Source organism: Carica papaya, chromosome 8, assembly GCF_054855325.1.
Source record: "Carica papaya isolate Zhongbai chromosome 8, ASM5485532v1, whole genome shotgun sequence".
NCBI lineage: Eukaryota > Viridiplantae > Streptophyta > Magnoliopsida > Brassicales > Caricaceae > Carica > Carica papaya.
In genome coordinates, this window is record NC_142316.1 from 31,701,755 (window position 1) to 31,718,859 (window position 17,105).

The 17,105-nt window shown below is 35.6% G+C and overlaps 1 protein-coding gene across 1 annotated transcript; it reads left to right on the forward strand.

Annotated features, from left to right (window-relative positions):
* The first annotated feature begins 9,401 nt into the window (after positions 1-9,401).
* LOC110822749 (transcription factor TGA2.3-like) lies at positions 9,402-16,502 on the forward strand. The gene is made up of 11 exons (XM_022052939.2): positions 9,402-10,243; positions 12,176-12,279; positions 12,855-12,928; positions 13,039-13,230; positions 13,475-13,552; positions 13,641-13,700; positions 13,880-13,957; positions 14,058-14,109; positions 15,010-15,281; positions 15,456-15,704; positions 15,931-16,502. The coding sequence occupies exons 1-11, from the start codon at positions 10,149-10,151 to the stop codon at positions 16,075-16,077; spliced, it is 1,401 nt and encodes a 466-aa protein (XP_021908631.1). The 5' UTR covers positions 9,402-10,148; the 3' UTR covers positions 16,078-16,502.
* The last annotated feature ends 603 nt before the right edge of the window (positions 16,503-17,105 follow it).

The window sequence follows — 17,105 nt, forward strand, 5'->3', positions numbered from 1 at the left end:
GCGTATGACTACAGAGTCTCTAGGCATCCCCTTCGTCGTCCTCCTGCGGAACGGGCTCGGGAACCATGTCTTCCTGATCTGAAATGGTTAATTAAGGAGTGAGCTACACTAGCCCAGTAAGAACATCACGACATCTCACCGTCACAGAGATAAAGGTGGGTAGAAAACCACAAAAAGACCAATGGATCATAATTTACAATAAACTCGTTTATTAACAACAAAACCTTTTATCAATAATAAAACTTTTACCATCCACTTACCTTGGTGGAATTTATGAAAACAATATGAGAAAAACAATAGCATTATCATAATCATTGAATAATCTAAGCTGTAAAACATAACACTTATCACGCATCTTGTAATTCAATCATTGTACAACATATCTTTTTTTTCTCATTTACCAGCCTACTAGTATCCGTGGGGGTCCATAGGGGTTCCGCTACCCGTTAACCTTTAACATTCATAATCAGTTTCCAGGGCCGTCCCCATACCCCGTCCGGTATGGGCGCCAAAACCATGAACCTCAATACCCCGTCCGGTATGAGGGTGAAACGGGCCGTCCCCATACCCCGTCCGGTATGGGCGCCAAAACCATGAACCTCAATACCCCGTCCGGTATGAGGGTGAAACGGGCCGTCCCCATACCCCGTCCGGTATGGGCGCCAAAACCATAAGATCTCCATACCCCGTCCGGCATGTGAGACCACAATCCCGGTAGGGTTCCCTACGGACCCGGTCCGTCCACCATCTCCCAGGATTCTAGTCAGGCTGACCCCCATAATACAATTATCAGTCTACACAATCTTTCATTTTCCTTTTCCTCAATAAGCATCATCAATTCACATTTAAACAAGCAAATCGTAATTCATGCCGAACAGACAACATACAGTATCAGTTTTTCAGTCATTCAACCCATAATTAATAAAAACGTAGTACATGCACACAAATCTGTAAAATGAACACATCAAACCTCATTTTGCATTTAAAGCTGTAAACAGGCCAAATAACAGTAAATCATCAATCACACTAGACTCGGGCTCCATTAGCAACCTTAAGCAATTTCACACATGCGTTAATTCAAGAAATACTGTTTTATCATTTTGAACTTTAATACCGTGATAGGAAATAGGGTGAGGGGTCCTTACTTGTTTTCGAGATCCGAATACGATTCACAGTGCGCCTGCAGGCTGTCCCTAATTTTCCCTGAATTTTTCCCGGGGAACTGAAACACGCTAACAGTACCTGCACGTGTTCCAAAAAAAATCCAAATTAGGCCCAGGGCCTCTTTCGGCCCAAATCGCAACTCCGGCACGGCGGCTCCGCCGTGCTCTGGCGACGGCGCCGCCGCTGGTGGCGGCGAGTCGCCTCGGGTTGGCTGTTTTCGGCCGAATTCGGCCACACTCGCATCGGTCCTTGTCAGAAAACAACCCTAGGGCCCTCGGGGGGCCAAAAAATCACGGAAAAGCGGAGCTTACCGGCGGCGGCGCTCTCGGGTACGGCGACTCTCCGGTGAAGTTCGTGTTTTGGTGATTTGGCTTCGGTCAACCTGTAGAAAAAAGAATGGTGATCACGGTGATATAAAAATTGCATCGAACGGAGGCCGGGAAGGGCCTCGTCGGAGGCAAAAATCGAGAGGGGGCGCGGCGGCGCCGCTGGGCTTCGGCCGCGTATTCCGGCCGTTTGGCCGGGATTTCGGCTTCGATTTGGCCATAGGAGGAATCAGTGGGGAAAAACGAGTCGGGGGTATGAAATTTACCTCGATCGGCGGTCGGAAATTTCCCCGGTGCGGCGGCGAGTGGCGGCGGGTGGCGGCGGTCGGCCTCTGGTTCGTCTTCTCCGGCGAGCGGCTGGCGGCTAGGGTTTTTGGTCTGGTGTGGGGGTTCTATTTATAACCCCTTGCCTTTTGATCACAGCCGTTCGTTTCGTTTTAATCTGGGCCGTTCGTTTTTGATTGAATCTGGGCCGTCCGTGCGTTTGAATCTGGGCCGTCCGATCGCGTGATTGATCTGGGCCGTTGGATCGCACCCACGCGGATCGCCAACGTGGCTCCTTTCGGAGTGACGTGATCTTGCCACGTGGCAGGCCCCGGTTGGCCGGGACTGCTGACCGGGCCTGCTGACGTGGCTGCTGACGTGGCCCCCCTTCTTTTTTTTTTTTTTTTCTTCTTTTTTTCCTCCTCCTTTCCGGGCGCTACACACGATATCATCACGTACATGAGGATCATAAGTTTCAAATCACTTTTTGAATTATCATGTACCGGATCACACAGCAAGCACAGGATCCTAAGATTCCTCGCGTAACTATATTAGATCACACATCAAGTACAGTGCGTCATATATCTGCACCAGATCACGCAATAAGTGCAGTATACTCAAATTTCACACGTACACACACTCGTTATACATTTCACACACATAACATGTGTACACACATAGTAACCCACACACATATATTATAGTACATACATGTATTTTCATTACATGTCTCAAATAGAATATATATTTATATTCACACACACACAATCTCTACCGATATATATACACACGTTCATACTTAAATACGTACACATAATCACACACAATATATCATATACATATTTATTCACGTATTTGCTCTTATCAGTTCTGTTCTTATTAATTTTGGTCTTATCAATTCATATCTCATTTATCATATACTTTTATATATATACACACATGCACATAACAATAAATATATACACTACATGAATACAAACAAATACAAATTAGACAGACTAATTATATTTATATTATATTACACATACATTTAAACATTCACACATTTTGCACTATATATATACACATTTACATTAACATATAATTCATGTCTCTGTACAGAATGCACACAATTCTTACCTATGGTGTGATCAGGAAAGCTTTCGGAATCATTTCTAGCTTGGTCTACAATCCTATCAAAAATTCGAATACCGTTTAGATAATTTTTCTTGTTTATAATAGAAAATACATATATTAAATTTTGAATAATTTTGGAAACTATATTACGTGAAATGAGGAGCGGATTTTATCTTGGGACATGCGGTCCTGGTCGCGAATGTCACAACGCGCCATCATACTCGTGTCACCGAAAATGTCAGCGCGCGTTATCGCATATGGCGCACCAATATCATATTGGTTGCCATAATTCCATTTTTCTTCCTTAATTTAATTAATTTTTTCTCTTTTTTTTTTTCTTTTCCTCTTCTCTTTTCCTTCCTTCTTATTATTCCTCCTTTTCCGTAGCTTCCTTTTTTTTTTTCTTCCTTTGTTTTTTTTTCTTTTCTTATTCTCTTCTTCTTCTTCTTCTTCTTCTCTCTCTCTCTCTCTCTCTTCTTCTCATTCTTCTTCTTTTTTTACTTATTCTTCTTACTTCTTCTTCTTCTTCTCTCTCTCTCTCTCCCCCCTTTTTGCGACGTCTCCCCTTCCACTGCGTCTCACCTTCGCGACTGCCACTCACTCCTTTTCCTCACGCGGCTAAGGCTGCTCCCCTCACTCTGCTCTCTCAGCCCCGATCCTCATTCAACTCGACCTCATCTCTCACCCTCTTGAACTTAACTCTCTTCCTCTCTTTCATTTTTCTCTTTTTTTTTCTTTTGTTATTTCATTATATATATATACACATATATATAATTTTTTAGCCACTTGGTTTGTTCTCATTCTCTCTATGTTCTTTTTTTTAATTAATTAATATATATATATATATTCATTCTTTTGTACCCAGCTGGTTATTACATACCCTGCACCGAAAAACATGTTAGATGGCCTAGGATAGAGAAATGAAAGGAACGAGTGTAAAGGCCAGGAACTTAAAAAAAATAAATCATAAATTGAATGCGGAAGCGAAATAATAGAGTTAGGATTTACATTCCTTATACAATAATTCAGAATACCCAATAGGGTTACGAGAATGACCATTCTAAAAGAACAAGCGAAAAATCAAAGAAAGAAATAAAAAGTAAATAACTGGGCATATAGGATGACCTTCACTAGCTTTTGAAAGGAGTTCGGGTGGTGAACTATTCACAACCCCTTTGTGGATCGGGATCTGGATCTTGGTCCTCTTGATGTAAAATAATTAATAAAAGGGTGAGGTACATTAGCCAAGTAAGAATATCACACTGCTCACCAATACAAAAATGAAGATTGGTAAAAATCATAAAAACAACCAGTGAAGCTTTTAAATTAAATAAATTCATTTATTATAAATAAAATCATTTATTGCATACTTACTATTGCGAGATTTTCAAAACTGACCTATAGAGCCAATAATATAAATGACATCATAATCTCATATTCAAGTGATCAGAACAACAACTTTTCCTTTTTATTTGCTTACTGGTATTCTTTGGGGTCCATAGGGATGTTCCACCATGCGTGAACCTATATCAAACCTTGTCAACTAACTGGTCGTCCCCATACCCCGTCCGGTATGAGCGTCAAAAGTATAATTTCTCAATACCCCGTCCGGTATGAGGGTGAATCGGGCCGTCCTCATACTCCGTCTAGTATGAACACTAAAAGTACAATCTCTCAATACCCCGTCCGGTATGAGGGTGAATCGATCTGTCCCCATACCCCGTCCGATATGAGCGCAAAAAATACCATTCATTGATACCCCATCCTGTATGAAGCAACGTTCACGGTAAGGTTCTCTATGTACCCGGTCCGTTCACCATCTCTCAGGATATCTAGTAAGACAACAATTCACTCATTCACTTAACCAATAAATTTTCTGTTTATATTTTAATTTTTAATTCCACAATTTAACCGTGAATCTCGCAAAACAAGTAATACATGCATCAAAGAAACAAAACTGAATCATCTTACCAATTTCAACGTACTATCATGTATTTAAAACTGTAAAATCAACCAATCAGTTAAAGCAGGACAAACAGTAATAAATAATCGGTTCCGACTCTATTAGTAACTTGTAATTAATTCTTGAAGTTTTCTAAATTACGCAAAATACTGTATTATTAATAATTAAACTTCAATTCCATAATAAGGAATAAGGTGAGAGATTCTTATCTGAATCGGTGTCCGAAATACAAAACTTCTACTGCGCTTATTGGCGATCCTCAAGTTTGCTAAATTTTTTCATAGAGACTAAAACACATTTTATGTACCTAAAAATACCCAAAAACCCAAAATTGGCGTTAAAAATCCTTTTTCGACCAATTTTGGAGTTCCGACATGGCGGCACCGCCGTGCTTCGGCCACAGTCTCGCCACCCGCAGCGGCAGTTTGCCTCAGTCTGGCTGTTTTCAGCTGGTTTTGGCCAGTTTTATACCCATCCTTGCGAGACAACACGTTAGTGAGACTTGGTTGGCCCAAAAAAATAAAAAAATAAAAATCTACTAGCAGTGGGATTTTCTGTTGCGGCGGCTCCGTCGGCTCACCTTCACAGCTGAGCGTTTTTCTTCGGTCAACCTGTAGAAAATAGAGCGGTGAAAAAATCACACAAAATGGGAATCGGTATGGGGCTTATCAGAGGCGATTGCGAGTTTTACTTGCGACAGCGCCATCGAGTTTTGCCCACGGTTTTTGGCTCATCTACCGTTTGTTTTGCTCCAATATGGCAACAAAGGTGCTCAGAATCAAATTTTGAGCGGGTGAGAGAGTTTTTACCTTTTTTGGCAGTTGGAGGTGGCTCTGGTGCAGTGGCAGGCATCGGTTGGCTCCCTTCTCCAGCAGCTGGTTCTTCTTATCCAAGAGGGGGCTGGCGGCTAGGGTTTGGATTCTGTGTGAAGCGAATTATTTATACTCATCCTGTATTAATTTAGACTGTTCATCGTGTTTAATCTCGACTGTTTGATCGCAACTAAGGAGAAAACGAATCTGGGTCATTCATCGCGTTTGATCTAGACCATCCGATTACGTCTAAAGATGAAATAAATCTAAACCGTTCATCGCATTTGATCGCGACCATCCGATCACGCCTGAGGAGGGAACATATTCGGACCGTCTATGCTGGCAGAAAGACATCTGGGCTGTCCGATCGGAGCACGCGAATAATCAGCATGGCCTCCCGCATGGCACTAAGTCAGCGTGCCTTGCCACGCAGCACGCTCCAGTTAGTTGAGGCTGCTGACACCCAAATTTCCTACGCAACACAATTTTCTAAAAGTCCGTTCTAACCCCCTAATTTCTAATTTTTCTTTCAAAAACACAATCTAAACCCAAATTTTCACCTTTTTTTTCCAAAATTATTTTAAATTTCATCAATAACCTATTTTTTTCGTAATTTTACATTAAATTAAAATTTATTAATTTTTAAAAAATAGATTTTTATACATTTTTGAATGTAAAAATTAATCCCATGCCAAGTTTTGGTCCCGAATATTAAAACAGGAAAGAACTTTGGGTTCATCGGAGTCTTTTCTGGTTTCTGGGGCAGCGGCTCAGCCGAGTTCTGTCCTCCGTTTACAGCTTTTCCCCGATTTTTCCTACATCAAGAAGTATTTTGGGTGGCTTAGATTGGAAAAATGGGATGAACAAGAGAAAATCGCACTTATCGTATCGATTTGGGTCTCTAATGCGATGGCGACGGTGGCAAACTTCTCCTCCAGCTGCCCTTCTTCTTCTTCTCCGATAAACATGTATGTGGCTAAGATTAGGGTTTCGATGGAATAGGAGTTTAAATACTCACCTTCTCTCGATCTGGGCTGTCCATTCGGGTTCACGTGGTGTCTTCTCAGCCGTCCGATCACACTTAATGAGGGAATAGATCTAGGTCATTCATATGCGCAAGAGTGAACACGGGTCGTTGGATCGCTCGGCATGCGGATTACCTGCATGGCTTCCTGCGTGGAATGCGTACTGGTTTTTGCGCCACGCGACGCACGATGATTGGCCATGCTGCTGACATGTCTGTCCTACATGGCCATTTTTATCCTTTTTTGCAATTTGGCCCCTGCTTTCAATTATACTTTTCAAATGGATCCTCCCTTATTTCTAGTTTAACCCATTCCTTTAAAATTATTTTCAAATACATCCAAAATGCATATATCTACAGAAAAATTTAAAAAAATTAAAATTAAATATTATTACTACTATTTTTAAAATTAATTTATGTCATCCCAAGCCTAAATTCTAGGCTCAGGATGTTACATTTTAAATTTAGCATAATATTCTAGAATTTCATTTTTCAAAAAGTTAAAAACAATTTAGCCAATAATGGCAAGGTTACATCATTAAGAATTTCACTTATTCAATATATAATACTGTTAATATAAATTGTTGTTTATAATGCTATGTGCAACGGAGTTATGATTTCAATACATGAAATTGAACTACAATAAGTGAAAAATGATTCACGTACCTTTTATGTCTTTAAAAAATAACTTATAATTTCAAATGATTATATCTATTTATGATTTATTATTTATATTATAGATTTAAAACATCAGTTTCAATTATTACATCAATAAACTTCATACCAAAAATAATGATCTTGCTTCCTCGAGATGAGTATGAAAATTTCACTATAGCAATCAAAAGTTAAATGAAACACATTTAAAGACATGTCAATATATATAGTGAAATTATATTTGACATACTGAATTTATATAGAACTTGAAGATTTTATTGATTTATAGTTGCATTTAAATTTCGTACTTATATGAAATTAGTTTATATCAAATATAATTTAAGTTTTGTTTATAAACATGTATAAATCTATTAGACTTTTAATAAACAAATAAGTCATTAAGAGATTTTTAAGTATATCTTATTTATGTTTATTTATTTACATTAGAGGATTTGAATATATTGTCTAAAATTGTATCTTCTACAAACTATATATATTTTTTTAAATATAAGTAAAATACTTTATTATTATAATAATATCCCATTATCCGACAGACTTCTAAAACTATCTTTATATATTTTTATTTTATTAATAGATGGAGGAAATTTAAAATAAAATAGTTAAATATAAGACTTATATTAGGTGCGAAAGTTATGACAATCTCATTTTATATTATATTTTGAACTATTAATTTTTACTCTGTGTAATTTAAAAAATTATAACAAGTGAATCATATTTTCATATTAAGTTTCGTTGTAGAAGATAGTTTTGTTTCATTGTTAGTTATTAATTGATTAGACAACTTTGGTTGGAGCATTGTACTAATAATTTTCGTGAATCATAGGTTCTACTATTTCATATGCTATAATGTATCAAATTTGAAGGTTTATTATCGGATTTATAACTCTCAACTTGATTTTTTGAAACTTAATTTATAAATATTTTAAGTGACGATTAATTTTAACAATAGTCTTAATATAATTAAAAAGTTATTTGACATCATATAGATAGTTCGTGAGGGGTACGATATGAATTTAAGCAAAACAGGGGGTATCGAGAAGAATATCGAAACCCTTTCATTATTTCAGTGTGGAAAATAGAAATGAACTTGTTATGTAATTAAAGCATATTAGTGGGTGAAATGTGTAATTATAACATTTCATTCGAAGTTTTTAACTTCTTACCGAATCCCTGGGAAGTTGACTCCACTTTCCTAAAGTTGAAACGTCAAATTACCATTTTACCCTTACATTTTCATAATTCAGATTGAAAAGGAAGGGTAGTATAAATTGCACCGTATGACGGCTTTTTTTTATTTTAATAATCAGAATCTATAAATTATATATATATATATATGTGTTTGTGTGTATTTACAACTATTTTCGTAAGCAAAAGACTTTTCATTTTGAAAAACAGGACGAGAAGGAAATTTGTAAATTTTAAATACGCTTTCAACATTTTCATGATAAAACTTTTTTTCAGAAAAGAAAATTTTGAGAATAATAGTTTGAAAAAATTATTGCTTTTTTTTTTTCCAAAAGATTATAATGGATGATCTATTTTAGGGTAAATATTAACATGAAAATTTGTGATATATATTAAAAATTTATTTATTTTTTTCAATTTATGAGATAGTTTAAGTTGTATCAATAGTATATATATATATATTTATAAAAACTGACTCTAACAACATCACCTCAATTATAGCTTTTAGACAAAAGAACTATTCTATTCATTTATTAATATTTTAAGTTGATATTTCAATTATTTTTTATAAAAGAAAGTCAATCCCAAAGTTCAAAAATTTATTTATAACTAAAAAAAAAATAAACATAAAATCAAAATTTATTCTATATTCTAAAATAATTTGCCAAAATTTAGTTTGTAAAATAAAAAAATTTCTATAAATTTAAGGAAAAATATGTACTTGGAGGCAGAGAAAGAAAGAAATGTGTTTTTTTAAAGGAAAGTTGGTGGCTTTCAAAAATGAAAAAAGAAATTTTAAAAAATAAAAAATAAAATTGGTAATTGGAATGATCTCAACGTCTCTTGTCTCTCTCTCTCTCTCTCTCTCTCTTACCCTTTGCAGAAAGAAAGACAAAATAACTTCAAAAGCTCTAAATTCAAGGTCTCTGTTGAATTTCCCTTTTGCTTATGGTCTACTCTTCTGTATTGATATACAGATAGATGGAGAAGTGGAGAGGAGAGAGAAATTCATTCAATATCGGATATTAAAAAAAGAGTATTGGAAGTAGTATCGCTACAACTTCATATATATGTGCACCAACTCCTTTTTTTTATTTAGTAGGGTGATAAAAGTCAAAAAGATTCAGTATTTATCTCCAACGAAACCTCACTGGTTAGGGTTTTCTCAGACTTTTTCCCTAGTTTCAGGTCCTGGGTGTTGCTCTGTTTTTGAAGAAATCGATTGCTCAAGGGGCAGGTTTTCTAACCCTTTTCGCGTATTTATGCTGAATTAGTGCTCTTTTTTGTACGGTGCAGACAAAAAGGTGGGTTAGAAGCTGCGAAGACTCGAGGTTTTGAAGGGTCTAGCAATTTTGCTGATTGTGAGTATACGGAAGATTATGATGGTTTGGTGATTTTCTGGGCTGAGGAAGTTGTATTTTTGTTGCTTGGGTTGAGTTTGGATTTGGATTTTGGATTTTGGATTTGGGAATTCTAACATTTTCGTTGTAAACTCGGCGGAGGAGATAAAAGTGGAAACTTTGAACTCGGTGTTCTGGTTTACTTGGCTTTGTAAGAGAGTTTAAGGGCCTTTTAGGAATTTGATTGTGAAAATTGGGCTGCGGTGATGATGGTGATTGATGGGTAGTAGAACAGTGAATATTGGTGCAAAAAATGATAAAGCTGTGACCGGGATGCCGAGTTACATTCCTTCACTGCCCACGTCCAACCAAATGTAAAATTCTCTATCTGAGCGCCCTTGATTGCGTTACCTTAGCTTGGTTTTCATTATGCAGCTTGTTGATCCTTTTTTGGTCGTAATGATACTCTTCTTTTCTTTAGACTTTAGTCCTTGCTTTAGTTGATTGCTTTTTCTATTTGATTGTATGAAGTACTTTCCATTTTATGGACATAAATGTTGAGTAAGTATTTCAAAATTTTGGCAATGCTGTCGACAATCAAATACTTTTTTGGCGGATCATGAGCTGTTTGAGAAATATAGAGTTTTGAATGATCATGATTTAGCCCTTCACTCTGTTGTTGCCTGTTCTGACTCTTGTTAAGGTGTATAATCATTTTGCTTGTAGTTACTTCTCTAAGTGCTTTGTTGCTCTGCTTTGGTTTTTCTATACAACAATATAGGAAGGTCTTCTTATTACTTAGAGGTTAGTGCCTCTTAGCGTTGAAGAACTCATGGTGAGTGGTCTTTTGAAGAACAATGGCGACATGGTGGTGTAACAAATTGCTTGTACTGTTTGATATGAATATGATGTTGTACACAAGCTGTCAAAATTGCTTGTTACTTCTTGATATAGTGGTGTAGTCAAGCAGTTTTGATATATCAGGGAATGAAACCTTACAATCATAGTAGCTGATTTGTAATAGCTTATATTTGAATCTTCTTTTAGCTTAAGTCTGTAAGTAGTTAAGTACTAATCATCTGGTATTATTTCTTTTAAAGGACTTGCTAGCAATTCCATGTTTTCGTGTTCTAATTTACTAGATTGTCAATTTCCAGATATTATTCTTTTTATGGTGGTTATTTCCGAAATAGAGTTATTTTCTATAAATTCGACAGGAGCATTATCAAGATATTTCTCGGATATGGCAGGCCGAGATATGAACAGCAAACTTAGCATGTTTGTTATGTTGATGAATTTACCCATATAACTTGCCCGTCTTTGGTAGGATATTTGGATTGAACTTCTACTTGGCTTTCGGAATTCAATTTGCTTATTCAGTAGTTAGTGTTTCTATTGATGATCATGTTTTTTCCCTTTAATTTTCTGATGCCCGATGTAGCTCTTACTGATAAGGACTGATTGTATATTAGTTTTGCTTGTAATTTGTTTATCTATGTCGAGGTTTTCTATAAAATATACGAACATATTCTTTTTGTTTATGGTTTATAAGGTTGAAGAACTGATGATTGGTGGTGTCTTGAAAAACGATGGGGCCACGGTGGTCTAGTGAAGTTTTTATTGTTTTTGATATGATGTTTTAATCTAGTTGTTTTGTTGTTATTTGACATGACGATTTAATGAAGCTATCATGATAATACTAAGGCTGTCTCTCACACGGTAGTGAATGCTTTATTTGATGAAAAAAGGAATAATATAGATGGTTTATAATTGGCTATTTTTTAATCGTCTTTACAACTTGCATATGCAAGTATTCCAATCAGATGAAATATTTATATTTTTTTCTTTTGAGGGACGGAACTTACTGGCAATTTCCATTTTCATATGAATTTACTAAGTTGTTGTTATCCTGATTCTTTTCTTTTTATGTTATTTATTTCCAAAATGGTAATACTTTTCCTAAATTTGTTTAGGAACTTGATAAAATTGTTTCATGAATATGGTTGGCTAACCATTCCATAATATTTGTTATACTTTATGAGTTTATCTATATCTTGTACTTCCTTTCTAGGATATATGAACTGAACATACATTTGGCTTTTTGAATAGTAACTTTGTCAAATTGTTTCATAAATATGGAAGGCTGGTAAACGGATGGCTAACTTTCACATAATTTATTATGGTTTGTGTTTATTGATATAGCTTGTCCTTCCTTGCTAGGATATATTAATTAAAATTATATTCAGCATTCTGAATTCAATTTGCTTTTTGAGTACTTATGCTTCTATTTGACTTCTGGCTTTCAGTGGTTCAGAAGGGAACACTATTCATACTTCACGAATCACAGAGTTTGGAACATTTGAGCAGTCCCTTGGATATCGAATAGAGGATGCCATTGATCTTAGCAGAAGTAAGTATCTGGATTAGGCATATGTCTGTGACTTTTGCTATTAATGTTTTTTCAACTATTGTCCCCATTCCACTTATTTGTTTGTTCTTTTGGTTTTGGAAATTATTCATCTGGTTATATTATGTGCATTAAGTGTTTTTTTTTTTTCAAGACCGAAACTTATGAGTATAGTAGATTGTTAATTTGGTGTATCTATTCAGATTCTGTTTCGCATTTGCTTTTTTCTGGTTTCTCTCGACTAAAATCCTTGTTCCCAACTTCTACTTCCATATTGCTTGATGCCATGGGATTAGGATGAATAACATGGAAGAACCTTTTTTGCCACTTCTTCTGATGCCATAGCATGTACTTAATTCTTCTCTCACATAAGAAATGTCACTTAAGAGTTGGTTGACCCAACTTGATGTCTGTTTGATTTTGTAGCGGCAAAGCTATGTGACTCGTATTTTCTTATCTTTTTTGTTTCTGCATTTTCTCGAGAAGTAAAAGTTGATTTGGGAGCAAGATGCTCGTATATATACTACTTTGGGGCATGTTTTCCTTTCAGTTAATGACAGATTAAACAATTTTTTTAGATTCTATCTTCAACCAACTAAAGCCAAGTGGTCAGGCAGTAGGTGCTGATATCCAATTTAATGCCTTAAATAAGGTGAACATTGACCTTTCCATACCAAGTTTATTCTTAGAGTACTAATATATTTGAAGTTATCCTTTATTCTTTAATAATTACTCTTAACTCTATGTACGTGTGGAATTTAGGCACTTGCAACCACTGAGACAAATTTGCCTGCTGCAATTGTGGTATCCCAAACATTATTACATAAAGAACCACAGCCGAATCTGGTATCTGTATCAGTTGGTCACAGGGAGAATTGGGCAGAAACCAGTATGGCGGATGCTAGTCCTAGAACTGATACTTCAACAGATGACACAGATGATAAGAATCAAAGGGTGATGCCTCATAGTTTAGTCTTTAAGCTTTTTCTTTTTTCCAGCATTTTGGGAGTATTTTGCTGATGTATATTCTCTTTATATCTTTGTTTTCTCTCTCTCTCTCTCTCTCTATATATATATATATATATATATTTAATATGTTTTTTTTTTTCTTTGTATATGAAAATATACAAATTGTTGTTGAAAGCTTCAGCCCTGGTTAGTGTAGATTGGATTCTAACTTGGTGGTTTCTTCATGCAGCTTGAAAGGGAGCAACCTGCAGCTCTTATGGCCTCTGATTCCAGTGATAGATCAAAAGATAAAACAGCAGATCAGAAGGTTGTCTTTTTAACACCAATTAATTTCAGTATTTCTATATGGTATCAATTATATATTAATTATTGTGTTGCAATGATTATTTTGGCAGACATTACGCAGGCTTGCTCAAAATCGTGAAGCTGCAAGGAAAAGTCGATTAAGGAAAAAGGTAATTATCTATGATATTTGCTTTCCCCCTCCAGCTTCTCTAAGTGGTACTTCAGATGCTCTTATGAACCTGTAATGCATATACTACAGGATTGTTTTAGCTTATGTTCTGTCAAAGTTAGTATAGACGATGTCTTTAGACATTTCTAGTTTAATGTTTCTCCATGTTTCTTTCATCAGGCATATGTACAGCAGCTAGAGAGTAGCCGGCTGAAGTTGACTCAACTTGAGCAGGAGCTCCAGCGAGCTCGTCAGCAGGTTTCTTTTATTTTACTTCTCTAATATGTCTGTCTCCTTAATCCTTTTCCATTACTCTTCGATTTTCTTTTTTCCTTACGTTCCTTAATTTTCAATGCAGGGCATATTCATTTCAAGCTCAGGGGATCAGTCCCATTCCATGAGTGGCAATGGTATTATAACTTATTTTTTTTCAATAATTTGTGTGGCTGTAAGAAAATTGATTATGGTGGTAATGTGTGTGAGATTATTGATAATAATGATTAAAATCAAAACTCTTTCCTGGTGGTCGTAGTAAATGTTTTTCAAGTGCTAGTAGAAGTGAATACTAGAATCTATAATGAACTTTTAAGGGGATATATATATATATATATATATATATCTTTTTTTAATAAATTGAAGTATGCTTTGCTAAGATGCTATGCATATAAGCCTTAGTATTTTATTTAAGGGTGAACATCTTAGTGAAGGGATTGATTTTATTGATCTTATAGACTTTTTTCTTTCCTTAAGTGGTTTGTAAATTTTCTACATGCTATGCCAAGAACCCGATTGCTTATCTTTGATAATCAGAAAATCTCCTCGCCTATCTGTATTTCTTCCAATGTAAATCCCTTGGTTGGAGCTTCAACCATCCCGTGCTGATATTAACGTACATTTTGAACAGTTATTGCAAGCAGTTTTTACATCCCTACTTTGATTCTTTTTTTTTTTGTTTTGGGTGAAAAAGGAACAGCTTAAAGGACTTTTTTTCTTCTATATCCTGATCTTCATGCTCTGTATCGGATATAGGATATAGAACCTGGTCCAGCACTAGTAATTCCTTAGAAATGACAGTTAGCATTAAAAATGACCAGCTTGGGTTGGGATCTGAAAGTCTTATTTGTTCCCAGTTTCATAGATGTTATGCTTATATTATAATTTTATATTACTTCTGATTGTCTTTATTCTTTGGATATTTGGAGCTTCTTTAATGAGATAGCATTTTATTTAGTAGCATGTGCTTTCTTATTTCATTTTCTTGATTGTTTGATGAGATTGATTTTGATGTGCTTGTCTGAATTGTTCAAAAGGTGCCTTGGCATTTGACGTGGAATATGCACGGTGGCTGGAAGAGCATAACAGGCTGATCAACGAGCTGAGAGCTGCAGTTAATTCACATGCTGGAGACACAGAGCTTCGCACTATCGTTGACAATGTTACAGCACAGTTTGATGACATTTTTAGATTGAAAGGCATTGCAGCAAAAGCTGATGTTTTCCACATCTTGTCAGGAATGTGGAAGACACCAGCTGAGCGTTGCTTCATGTGGATTGGTGGCTTCCGATCATCTGAGCTACTTAAGGTAAGCCCAGTTTTCTCTTCATGGTTCTGTTGGTGTGACTTGCCAGTATTTGTTGAAGCCGGTAATACAAAGGAGAAATTTGTGACAGCTAAAGAGTTCATAAAGTTCCATGGATAGTTACTTGCCATTTCGTTAGTGTTTTCTAATTTGAGTCGATTTTTGATGTCAATTCAGCTTCTTCTAAATCAATTGGAGCCCCTGACAGAGCAGCAATTAGTGAGCATCTACAACTTGCAGCAATCATCTCAGCAGGCTGAAGATGCGCTGTCGCAAGGGATGGAGGCATTGCAGCAGTCTTTGGCTGAGACGTTAGCTAATGGCTCACCTGGGCCATCAGGGTCATCTGGCAACGTCGCGAACTATATGGGTCAAATGGCCATGGCCATGGGCAAGCTAGGGACATTGGAGGGGTTCCTTCGCCAGGTAATTTTATTATATATTATTTTTTAAGAAAAAATTAGGTATGTCTTAATTGGTTCAAGTGTGATGACAAGAATGACCTGGATGATGGCTGATCCACAACATTTTGCTACATATTACGCGGAAAACAAATAGACACACACGCCCTGTAATTGGCTCTTGAAAAGCCTGTATACAGGGGCTTTGTCAAACTTTTGTTTACTTGTTCCTTCTGTCCTGCCATTACTAGGCTGATAATTTGCGTCAACAAACACTACAACAAATGCATCGCATATTGACAACTAGACAATCTGCTCGAGCCCTTCTCGCCATAAATGACTATTTCTCCAGGCTTCGAGCTCTCAGCTCTCTCTGGCTTGCTCGACCGCGGGAGTGAAAAGCAAAACATCCTCTTTCTCTGTCTCTCTGAGTTCAATGTTAAGCTATAGTTCTCGCTGGCTGATCAATAATTGAAGTGTAGGATTACGAGCTCATTGTAAAGGTTGAAGTCCATTTGGAGGTTGGAATATGATGGTTCGACGGGTTCCATCTTGCCGTGTTTTTGGGTTGTGATCTACAATTGTAGGATCTAGATAAATATTAGGTGTTGTATTATGTATGTGGTTGTTATGTTGTTTAGCATAAAGGAAAATTTATGTTGTAAAATGGGTAGCAGTGGCCAATAACTTGGTTGTTATGTATGATGTTTGTTAGATTCAAGGAAGCAAATCTGAAAATGAAATATGTGATATTATAGGTTTACAGGCTTTGATTTGTATACCAGAAATCAACAGAACAGCTTGGTCACATTTGCTTTCTTCACTTGCAATTGGTCTTTTTCTTTTTCTTACTGTAAAAGATGAAATTATAATTTACTGACCATAACAACATTTGATTGGAGAAAGTGATTACTAGTCATATCATATTATTATTTGTCTAGTGAACTAATACTTTTGAGAACAGTACATTAAATTAGGGGATCTGCTAATTTGTTTTAATTTACTTTTGAAAGAAAAAATAAAGATTTATAATTAATGAAATACAGTGAATATAAATAAAAAATTATAAATTTAAAATAGGTGCGAAATGTGTATAAATTTAATGATTTATTGCTTTACCTTGTTTTGTCACATATATAATTAATGAAATTTTTTTTTTTTTTTTGTTAAATATGAGAATTAATTTGGTCAAAAATTAAATTTAAGATTAATGTGAACAAAAACTAATAATACTGAGGATTAAACCATCATTTTTGTCAGTTAATAATAAATGATTTAAAGAAACTTATTCAACTTATATTTAATAAATAATCTTAAAATTTTAAATATTATATATATTTAATTATATTATATAAGATCTAGTGAATTTTAAAATTTATTGATTTAATTATTTATTGTAAATTTTACTTAAAATAATTTTTTAAAA